The 11,321-nt window shown below is 54.9% G+C and overlaps 1 protein-coding gene across 2 annotated transcripts; it reads right to left on the reverse strand.

Moving 5' to 3' along the window:
- Positions 1–23: 23 nt before the first annotated feature.
- Positions 24–10,738, reverse strand: INSIG1 (insulin induced gene 1). Of its 2 annotated transcripts, XM_057732193.1 has the most exons (6): positions 10,632–10,738; positions 9,679–10,105; positions 7,071–7,195; positions 5,552–5,718; positions 5,130–5,229; positions 24–243 (listed from the first exon to the last, which is right to left on the reverse strand). In XM_057732193.1, the coding sequence occupies exons 2-6, from the start codon at positions 10,079–10,081 to the stop codon at positions 214–216; spliced, it is 825 nt and encodes a 274-aa protein (XP_057588176.1). In that variant the 5' UTR covers positions 10,082–10,105; positions 10,632–10,738; the 3' UTR covers positions 24–213. The 2 variants fall into 2 exon arrangements, with proteins under 2 accessions (XP_057588176.1, XP_057588175.1); XM_057732192.1 differs by having other exon boundaries at positions 24–5,229.
- Positions 10,739–11,321: the final 583 nt, after the last annotated feature.

The raw sequence follows: 11,321 nt of genomic DNA on the forward strand, positions 1-11,321 counted from the left end.
GCAGGAACGCCGTCAGGCAAAGAGCCGTCTCGGCACAGGTGGCACCTGCCCGCTCTGCTACTCTAAACAGGAGACGTGTTTTCCAGGGGTCACTTGTACAGCCAGCCCACTCTGAAAAGATCATTGAGGAAAAATGATAATCTTTGTCACAATCCAGTACACACATTCTCTTCCCACGTCTTGCCATTCTTCAGGACCAGCGGGTTTGAAGAGTCAATCACTATGTGGCTTTTCAGGAACACCCTGCATGTAAAAAGAGAAAAAAGAGCACGAGAAAGTCAGCACTAAATGATTTCAAACTCTGATTAGCAACTAAGTGGATCCTAAAACGTGAAAGATGGAAAATTCCTTTGGGTCGGATGAGACGACGGAGCTGAGAGCCGTGGAGCAGCAGACAGCCCCGCCACCATCTTACCGCTGCCTGGGGGGGCGGGGGGCGCTCAGGAGCCGCGTCCGCACACGCTTCCTCGCTGACCTGCACGTGTCACGCTGTCCAGGCCCGGCCTGGTGGGTCCTCCAGAGGACAGGTGCTCCACGGGAGGCGCGGCTCCAAGACCAGATGACCCTCCTGAGGTCACGGGGCTGCGCAAGGAGAGCCCCCGGCTCCAGCGCCCCTGCGCCCGCCCGGGCAGGCGGTCAGCCTCCTGAACAGGCACTCCCTCCACATGCTGCTGCAGGGCACATCAGCGACACTGCAGACACGCAGCACAGCACCTGGAGCGCGGGCGTGCTGGTTCCCCGCAGCCCTCCGACAGCAGCGCTGTCTTACCACTACCAGTCGCAAACAGGAAAGGCACACTGAATTCTACCTGCCGGGCAAGCGCACCTGGAACCAGGTGTCTGGGGCCTGGGCTCCAGGAAGCAGGGCCACACTCCTTGCTGTGGCAGCTGGAAGCCTTACTTTTTTCTGAGAAAAGACTTTAAGCTACAAATAGCAACAGGTACAAATTCTATAAAAGGATGCTATAGACTCACTTTCTTTTTTTTTCTTTCTTTTTGGCCAAGGCATGAGGAACTTCCCTGGCCAGGGATCAAACCCATGCTCCCTGCAGCGGAAGTGCGGAGTCTTAACCACTGGACTGCCCAGGGACGTCCATGACTCATTTTCTTGTAAACAAACAGGCTGATGATAAACACCACGTAGAAAAAGCTGCTGAGACCACTGCACGTTTAAGCAAAGCCGACTTGTAGGTTTGGGGCATGGCTGCCCTTGCCAGGAATCACATTTCTTTTAAGGGTGGGAACTCGGGAGGGGGAGGGGGAGGGGTGCCGCAGTGCTGGGAGCCTGTGGGCTGGACGCGGGCAGCTCTGGTCACTGTGCTGACCACGCCCACTTTGGTCTCCACCTTCAGACTGCTTCACTTGAATCACGTGGCACCACAAAAGCCTTACTTGGTGACGTTTTAAACCAAGAGTTCATTCTTCAACGCTGCCCCTAAAACACCACGTCAGACCCACCTTCCGCCTAAGGGCCTAGCCTGAGGAAAGAAAGCGGGGGTGCCGACCAATCCCATTGCTAAGGCTCTGAGCCATTTCCTGGGTTTTAAGGATAGAAATGAGTTTTCAAATGCTGAACAAAGAGTAAGCTCACCTTCACAAATAAGCTGTTCATTTTCCCCCTTTCTTTGAAGAAAGAAAATTTTAAGACTTAGCTTAAACATTCTCACTCCTTTAAAAAGAAAATGCTAAACTTTTGCTCTTTTTAAAGACTTTCTTGGGTGAGAAAAATTCTAGCAAGGTGCCACTCTGTCCCAGCCTACACTTTCAAGACTCCACAAAGAGGAGGAACATACGTTAACAATTGTGGGACACAAATGCAAGACGTGCAGGGCACACATGCCAGCGTGCCAGCAGCCCAGGCCCGGGACCTCCCCCAGAGGACTGGGGTCTGGGCAGTGGGTGCCCAGGCGGGTGGAGGAGGGAAGGGGCCACACCTGCACACCGTTTTACTGCCAGGCCCCTGCTCCAGCGCATCACAACCACCTGCTGCTGCCTGGTGGGGACGCCCCCCCAACAAAAGGCCCTGGGAGAGACTCCAGGTGGGCAGGGACTCTCAATGTTATGGGGGGTCACAGCTTTCTAAAACAAACCTTATTATAAACGTATTTTTCCTTCTTCAGCCCTGACAACCTGCAGCAAATGTGATGTCCTACACTTTCAATTCTATTCTCACGAAAAATACAATTTTGGCTTCATGCACTTATCTTTTTTTTTTTTTTTTTGCACTTCACTTATCTTTTTGCTTCTGCAACAGCATCTATCGACCCACGTAAATGGCATGAAAGGCAGCATCTTTAGTTCAAGCCAAAGGGGACGTAGGATTTGTTAAGAGGAGGGGTAGGCTGTAAGGTTCGGAAGTCAACTGAATTGGACGTGAAGGCCACGTAATTCCTGTTGGACAAAGGTGGATTTTTCATTAAGATTCTCTACTACTTACAGGGGAGATTCATTTACAGAAACTCTGAAGGATGGAAGACGAGAGAAGCAAAAAGGCAGAGCCCGGCTGGACAGGCTTGGGGAAGCGGCTGCCGGCGTGGGGCTGAGGGTCTGGGAGCTCCGGGGGGGACCCTGCCATCCACAACCCAAGGCCAAGGCCTTCTCCCGGTAAACAGACAGCACGGTGCAGGGGCAGAGGGACCACAGTCCCGCCATGCCCTCTGCAGGGCACAGCAGCAGGTGCCCCCACCTCCCGATGCACACCCCCCACTCCAGAGCCCGCAGCCGTGAGCTGCTGTGCACACCTCCGTGCTTCTGGCTCTGCAAGTGCAGCTGGCCCTTGAACAACATGGGTTTGAAGAGCAAGGTTCCACTTACATGTGGATTTTTCAATAGTAAGCACCACAGGGCTACCCGGCCCGGCTGGTGAATCCGCGGATGCGGAGGATTCATCCGTTACACTCAGATTTTCAGCTTCTTGGATGGTTGGTGCCCCAACCCATGCGTCCAAGGGTCAGCTAAAGAAGAGCTGTTACTTTAAAAAATGCAAAACAGGAAAAACCCCCAAACCCCCTGCAGTTCTGCTTCTCGGAAATGGCCACTTTGGTTCCTTCACACTCCCCCTCTCCTGTTGCCCACACAGGAGCGAGCGCTGCACACCTCTGCCAACCCAACCAACAGGTTCCTTGGACCTGACCTACTTCAACCCGCTGCTCACTCTCAGGCCTCCAGCAACTGCAGCAGACATAGCTCCCTCATTCACTCGCCTGACCTCTGGCAGAAATGCAGCTGTGACACGACCTGTGATCACTCTGCCTGTATTCACACGGACTGTGCCCTCGGCTGGGTTTGGAAACCTGGAGAAAGGGACTTCGCTCTTCTCCTCCCCTGGAGCAGCCAGCAGCGGTCACTCGCTACCGCGTGTTTTCCGAGGACCCCGCCAGGTGCAGCAGCCAGCGGGGGAGTGGGGGAAAGCCGCAGCGGCCGGGCTTCCGGCTCCACACCTGAGGAGGCTGCCCGCGGCCCTTCCCCCAGGACCCAGGCGGAAGGGTTTAAACCTTCACGGATGTGAATGGGGCAGGCGGGCTGGGCGCAGAGACCCGGGACGGCTGTCTCCTTCGATGACCTAGGGTGCTCACCACCCTCCTCCAGTTTCCAGACACAAGAGTAACATCCAGGTGCAAGTTTTCCCCAGTTTTAAAGTGTGAAAAAGTAGAAAAAGCTTACGTAAGAATTACAGTTATGCCAACTATCAAGTTATGTTTAAAACTTATCTTTTCAAAAATGGAAATGCCTAGAACAAAGATGGAAGGATGGCTGGTAAGACCTCCTTCACTCGCTCAGTGGCGTTGTAGAGGAAGTGCCCTTCCACCACTTCTAGGTGCTGGGAGTGCGTGCATGAGGCGCAGGGTCCACCTCTATCAAAAAGATGCTTATTTACTAAAACCGGTTAAAAACCTTCATCGTGAACACATGCCAGTGTCAGCCCAGCCTCCCGCATAACCAGCTGGGTGAATGCTGTCCACGTTAACTCCACAAGAGTCACAGGAGTTGAAGACAACTTCCTTTGAAAACCGTATTAGGAATCCTCCGCTAAATGGCACTGAAATAAAACCCTCCAAGCAGGATGCGATCATGGGGCTGCCCCGTCCTACTCTGAACCACAGGGACTCCAGGGAGGAGCCCGTGGCTGGAGGAGCAGCACAGGGCATCACGAGACTGTGGCCACTGAGAGCGTAGAAGAGCCAGGCCCTCCAATGCGCGTCAGGGCCCAGAAACGCAGTTTCCAGTTGTCTCTTCCTTTGGCAGCAGGTCCACAGAGAATCACTCAGGGGTGGGAGGCAGGGTGATCTGGGCCCAGAACCTAGGGACACATGACCAAGTCTACCTTTTTGAAATGACTTGCATTTTTGTGAAATAACTAAGCAGCCTTCACATTCAGCTCTCCCAAGCCAGGACCAGCACGAATACAGGAAAGTTTTTAAAAAGTGCATGAGGAAACGAACAAACAGCATGAGGGACCAAGACACGTTTCAGAGAAAGCCCCAGAGTGTCTCTGAGAGAAATGGCCCCTATAAGATTCTGGTTACTCTTTTAGTTCATTTTAATTAAGCCTTCGAGTCCAAGTCGACTCGAAATTCAACAGTTAAATGTCCACCTTTCATCAAAGTGCTCAAGTGCCAACCGTTAACTCCCGAAAAGAACTCAGTTATGCGGATCCCATTTGCCTTTCCGGCTCTCAAGAAATGGCTCCGTGCAGGGGTCCCTTTCTCTCTCTTTGGTTATTAGACAGGGTCCAGGCCAGGCTCTGCATCCCCAAGGATGCTGAGCCCCTCCTGCCCCGTCCACGCTCTCCTGGGCCTGGCCTGGCAGGGTTTCCCACTATAAAGCATTCAGTCATTCAGCACATTTCCTCTGCCAGTTACTGGAGGAGCTGCAGCTCATCTATAACCTGAGGGGAACTCTAGTTCTTCTGTAGCGCTCACTGTGAGCTTACAAATCCCTGAACCTTTATAATTCAGCAAAGAATTACCTGGCCGTTGTACCTATTTTTTTTTTAATATGCACTTTTCCGATTAATTGTTCCTTTTGAGTCTCACCTAGACATTTATCAACACGAATCATAACGTACCATGTAAACCAGGCCGATTAAGCCGAGAGCTACAGTTGGGTGTGAACGTGACATTACGTACCATGGCCAGCTGTCGTCCTATGTTCCCCACTGTCACACCTCCCGAGAAGAAGATGCACGGGAGCCAGGAGCGGATGTAGAGAAAATCTGGGGACGTGTACCTGGAGAGGAGGGAAGACGTGAGCCCAGAGCAGCCGGCTCCCCACCGGCGTGGGTGGGCGGGCGGGGCCGGCACACAGCACGCCAGCCGGGTTAATACGTGATACCTGCGCTCACCACACTGCTTGGTTTTCCTTTACATTAAATTACGGACAGTGCATTTTTAACGTGAATTAACAATAAGCAGCGCTTTTGAGAACTTCATGTCTAAGTTTGTGCCATGTAATTACAGATAAGACACAACATCGCAGCTTAGGGGGTATTTCTAACAAAAGTTAAGTCACAGCTTCCGGATGGAGGTGGTATCTGCGAGCACGTGCTTACTGATAGACACCGTTGTACACCAGCAGCTGAGTGACCAGGGTGGCGAGGAAGGCGACGGTGATCCCAAGCCCAAGGCCACTCCTTGACCGGTCAAATGTCCACCACAGGCCCAAAGACAGCGCGGCCAACGTCAAGGAGAGCTGGACGTTATTGGCAAAATCCAATTTCTGGCGATGCAAAGTTAAGGAAAAATGTAACAATTTTTACATTTGGTCAAAAACAAACACCCCCCCAAAAAAAAAAAAAAATGGCTAAAAAAAAAAAAAAAAGGTATCTTACTGGGGGGAAGAAGTCTACAGATTAATCAATAAATTAATTAAAAGCCTAAAAAAAAAAAAAACCAAAAAAGTCCCGGGGCCAACCCGTGTGCACCACATCATTCTCCATCCACAGAAACTGCCAGGTGAGCTGCAGGGAGCACCTTCTGGATATAAGGTTAGCGTGCCCAAGATGACCTGGAACTTCTCTGGGATCCCTGGGTCGAAAACTTGACAAGTAAACTTCCTGAAGGCTACATATAAAATTCTACCGGCATTTCAACTGCAAAACAACATATTTTGCTAAGTCATCTACAGTCTTGTTTTTATTAGTAGTTTGAACTGAGCAAGCTCGGTCTTTGCTCTATGTCTGCAAGGAGACACCTCATCAGAATGGCATTCAACATGACACGGTCACAGCTGGTGGAGACCCAGATGGCTGCCTTCACAACACTGCTTATTAACTGGGGACAAAACAAATTTGTCAGAGCCAAGATCTCTTACAATATGCTTTTTTGACATTCTTATCATTAAAGTCAGGGTAGAGCAGATTTAAGAAGCAGTAACTAAATATAACTTTCTCCAGGATTTAAAAATATAACCCAGTTGTGCTAAAGAAACCATAAATCTTTTGCGATCTAGTAAAGCATGGCCCATCTTTCTGAAAGATGCACTGTGCGCAGACACACAACACATCTCATGTCACGCATTCCACCCCTGGTGCCGCAGTCTGACGCTGACGTGAACCTCTACACAGAACCCTGCTCCAGAGGCCACCACCTCTGACCGGCCCTGGCCCTTCTGTGGTCACGGCCAGGGAGGGCAGAGAGGGCAGAGAAGTGGACGGGCTTCTCCTCCACCCTCTGAAAGGATAGGCCAAGAAGAGAGACATGCTCGCCACCCCTCACGGGGCTGCAGAAACCAGGTCTTCACAGTGGAAGGACCTAAGGTAGAAATGTACAGGGAATTTACAAAGTGAACCCTGAGGACCTAACAGATACTGCCTGAGAAAGGACAGAATATAGATGTCCATTCTGTTCTCGGTATTATTTTAACTGTTTCCTGAAATGAACTGAAAGGACTCTAAGGACCATTTCAAAAACTCCTGCTGAGAGTAAACTGAGCAACATGCTTTGAAGTAATACCCTCGGAAGAAGACGGTTCAACGGACCCATGAGATGATATATACTCATTAAAAGTAACGAAACTTTCAACGTGTAAGGTAAGAAGCTGCTCTGGACAGCGCACCGGCTAAAGGATACAGCACTGGCGTGGTTGATGCCAACAAAGACCGCCACACAGCGCATCACGCTGGCCCACTCCCTCTTAAACTTGTGCGGTTCTCCAAGGTGACTGTCGATGCAGGGGTAGAGCAAGCCGACGACAGCTGTTGAAGAAAGACAAGACAGCGGTGTTAGACGCGTGGCCGAGACTGACGCGATTTCCATGTGGCAACTATTAATGTACTCTTCACACCATTCCTGTTCCTAGAAGGTTTACCACCTACAATATAATATTTAAATTAAAACTAATTTTACATTTTTGTTCTCCTTGAATTAAAAAAATTCACGTTGTTTTGAAAAATTTATAATAAAATCACAGAAGGCGTGGAGCCGCGGGTTAATTATCCACATGCAAACCCTTTGGCACCTGCGCAGTGAGCCTCCTGTTTGCACCAGTGCTGTTCCATGGGGGCCTGGAGGCCACAGCACCCATGCTGGGCGCCTTTGTTTGGTCTGACTTTGCCTTCTGGGTCATAAAGGCCACATTCCCAGAGGGTGGTCCTGCGCGTGACTGTGAGGGGTTACAGCATTTTCTGCAGGAGACCCCGGGCGTGCGCTGTGCACCCTCCCCGCCCAGCAGTCCCCAAGTCCAGGCCCTGAACCGGGGCAGAGCGCGGGAAACAAGGCCTCACTCCCAGCTTGCCCCGACGGAACCTGGCTCCACCTGTCCGTTTCCTCGTGTGTAAAATGGTGAGGATCATGTAACTAGAAGACAGACGGGGAACAGCTTCCTGTGGCCGGGAATACTTTTCACAGACACAGGACTGTAGAGCCTGAGAGTTCACAGGGAATTTACATGGGGAAGGCGTGGCATTCCAGGAGCAAGAGGGAAGAGGGCGTGTGGTGACGGGTGGGGCGGCAGGCAGAGGGCCGGACCATGGACATAAAGTCACCCAGGTACTGAGGCTTGAGAGCCATGCAGTGGTGCACCTGGTCCCATGAAAGAGGGAACCAGTTAGGTTCTCAAACAGAGAAACAAGAAACACAGTTTTAGCCAAAGTTCAATGAAAGATTTTCAGTTTCAAGTTCATATTACATCTTATTGAGCTCTAATTTTGGATTTTTTTCTTCTTTTTTTTCTTTTTTGCAGCACCCCGTAGCTTGTGGGATCTTAGTTCCCCAACTAGGAATAGAACCCGGGCCACTGCAGTGAAAGCAAAAAGTTTAAACCACTAGGCCACCAGGGAATTCCCATAATTTTGGAGTTTTGAAAAATGGAGCCCAAACAATTCTATAACTTAAGTAGCTATAACTTAATCTTACCCCTTCAGGTTAAAAGCTAAATAAGTGAAAACATACTATGGACTTTTCCCTTTACGCTCCTGACTAATGGTTATAAAAAGTGAGTAGGGTATGGAAATTGTGTTCCAGGGACCCCTGAATTCCCTGAAGCTTCCGTTACAAATAAAGCCTAAACTGAAATGGTTCAATGGTTTTAAGACCAAATGTTTGATTCAAAGAAACAAACTATCGTGCCAAATGTGAACAAAAAATGGAATTGTGCACTTAGACCTATTTCTCAACAGGGCTTCTTAATAGTACAGCCATATACTAAAAGAATTTAGAAAAACAAAGTGGGAGCCTATCTTTCTGAGAACAAAGATGAGAACACTCTCCCCACTGCTTAGTAAGCACCGCAGCCCTCCCATGGCACGACCGGCTAGAACCCAGCTCTCCGCTCCAGCCTCCTGCTGAGAAGGCAGCCTGTTTCCACAGTGCAGGGGACACACCCAGACTGCAGGGGGGCAGCAGGCAGAGTCACGAGCAGTGGGCCTGCCACTCAGCTGCGTCCCCTTGGACACAGTTCCTCGTTCAGTTTCCACATCTGTGAAATGGAGCTACAGCAGAGTCCTGCTGTAAGGACTAAAGGAAGCAAAACACAGTAACCTTCTGGGCCAAGACAAACTCAGCATTTTTATAAAACCAGCCAAACTACCAAGAAATTCTACACTAAGACAGTTCACCTGTCCACAATGTAGGCTGCTGACCCTGGGTCATGTTTCATGGCTGGCCAGGTGTACTAAAATCTAAACTCTGAACAAGGGTTTCGTTTTCCTTCATCCATGCAGCCCCACGTTGTGGGGGGCGACGGCCTGGCTTTGGCACGCTCTCCGGGCATCCCGAAAAAGGAAGTGCAGGAGGCCGCTGGGGTAGCAGCTCTGCCCACTGGGCCCACGTGACGGTTTGTTTTCAGTTACCCAGCGCTGTAGCGTGTTTGCTGGGGCAGCCAATCGCATCGCGGTCCCGCCGCTCACCAGTTCTGCCAACGGCCAATCACGCAGCTCGCTGGGGATGACAGCTGTGGGCTCGGCCAACACTGTCCTCAGGGCCGGGTCAGTGAGGCGGAAGGACCTCGGTCAGCCTGGCACAAGCGTGTAACAGCCAATCATCTCCCCACCTGGTCCCCATCGCTGGCCTTCCTCCAACCTCCAGAGACTGGCACTGGGGGTCGCCGCCCCCTCCACCCCTAAACACAATCCCTGGAGACGCACGCTTCTCCTCTGTGGATGGCTCCATTTTCAAATAAACGGTTCTCAGAGGCTGAAAACTGTTCCTAACCAAACAGACATCTTTCGTTTCTACTCACCAGCTGCCGTCCCGCAGCACGGAGGGACCCACCAGGCGGAGGAGAAGATGGTGGCGATGACCTCCTCGGGGAACAGGGTGACATTCCTCTGGACCTGCAGCAGGTTCAGCACCAGGGCCAGGACCACCCCCACTGAGAACAGTACCAGGCTCCTCTGCACCAGGTGGTGGTGCCAGCTGGCGTGGGCGCTGCCGCCACGGCCCCCCACACCACGGCGCTGGGGCCCGGGAGCCGGGTCGCCCCGGGCGCTGTGGGCCACCGGCGGGGAGGGGCCTGACCCCGAGGAGATGCGCATGTCTCCCACTTTGGCCGCCAGCCCTCCGGCACTGGCCCCCAGGTGGCTTCTGCGCTTCGCGCCCTTCACGCAGGGACCGCTCCAGGGGTGGTCGTCCAGTCTGGGCATCGGCTACCGGTCTGACGGGCTCTCCTAGAAGGGAAGGGGGTGTGGAGGTGGAATCCCGAGCAAGTTCACTTCCAGGGGACACAGGCAGGTCCGGGGGGGCCCGGAGAGAGGGCTCTGCTCCCGGGCATCACCGGCGCGTCCTGGAAAGCCCCGAGGCCCTCGGGGTCGGCGGCACGGGGCCGCCCGGAGGCAGGCACCGCGGGCGCGGGGCCGCGAGGCCGCTGCCCACACCCCCCGCCCGGGACAGGCACGCGCGGCGGCACCTGAGCGCCAAGCGCCCGCCGCGGCGCCCCCCTCTCTGCAGGAGCCCCGAAGTTCTGGCCCGTCCGGCCCAGGCGTTTCTCAGACCCCGTCCGTCGGCAGGAGGCAGGCCGCCCAGGACAGGCTGCCGGGGCCCGCCCGGGCTAACGGGGGCAGCGGCGCAGCCGGCCTGGGCGCGGGGTGCAGCCCCCCGCCGCGGGGCCGGGGCCGGCGACCCCAGAGGAAGGCCGTCCCGAGGGGCGGCTGCTGGGAGGGCAGACCCCAGGGCCCCGCGCCGCGCGCCGCGTACCTGGCGGATGGGCGCCCGCCCGCAGGCTCGCCGAGGGAGCAGCTGGGAGAGCACCACCGAGGCCTGGAGTCGGGCCCGCGGCGTCCGGCACGCGCGCGCGCTGCTTATAAAGCGGGCGGCGGGGCCCCGGGCCACGTGACCCCGCCCCGGCCCGCCGCCCCGCCCGCGCGCCCGGGGGCGTGGCCTCGGCGCGCCCCGCCCCGCCCGCGCGCCCGTCCGCTCGCGGTCGGGTGAGGCGGCCGCGGCCAATCGGGGGCGGGCGGCCCATATGACGTCATCACACGCCACCGCCGCCCCGCGTCCGGCGCGCTGGCTCGGGAGCGCGGACGGGGGCGCCGGGTCCGGACGGGACGGGGGGCGGGGGGGTCCCCGACGGGCCGAGAGCGCCCCGGCCTCGGGTGGGCGGCGGCGGCGGCAGGGCGGTCTCCAGCGCTTGGCGTCCGGTGTGGCGCCCACCTTAGTAGCGTCCAGACCCTGGCCCGCGCGGGGCCGGCCCCACAGCGCCCCCGGGTGGGCCCGCCCGCCGGCCCGTCTCGGCCCCCGCGTGTCGCCCTAGGACGCTCCGACCTCGGGTCCCCGCGCCGCGCCCGGGGCGCCTGCGGGTCCCCACGCCCGCGGGTGGGGAGCGGGTTCGTGCGCGCGCCTGCGTGTCCCCCCGCGCGCGGCTCAGGAGGCCCTCGTGGCGTGAGA

The sequence above is a fragment of the Hippopotamus amphibius genome, chromosome 4 (genome assembly GCF_030028045.1).
Source record: "Hippopotamus amphibius kiboko isolate mHipAmp2 chromosome 4, mHipAmp2.hap2, whole genome shotgun sequence".
NCBI classification, from domain to species: domain Eukaryota; kingdom Metazoa; phylum Chordata; class Mammalia; order Artiodactyla; family Hippopotamidae; genus Hippopotamus; species Hippopotamus amphibius.

Bases quoted from the DNA above. Each gene is read 5' to 3' on its own strand.
- INSIG1 (XM_057732192.1), bottom strand. From the start codon at position 10,081: ATGCCCAGACTGGACGACCACCCCTGGAGCGGTCCCTGCGTGAAGGGC. The intron at 5,719-7,070 runs GTATCCTTTAGC...TTGCATCGCCAG, and splicing joins GCATCAACCACGCCAGTGCT to AAATTGGATTTTGCCAATAA. The intron at 5,230-5,551 runs GTAAGCACGTGC...CCTCCTCTCCAG, and splicing joins GTGTACAACGGTGTCTATCA to GTACACGTCCCCAGATTTTC.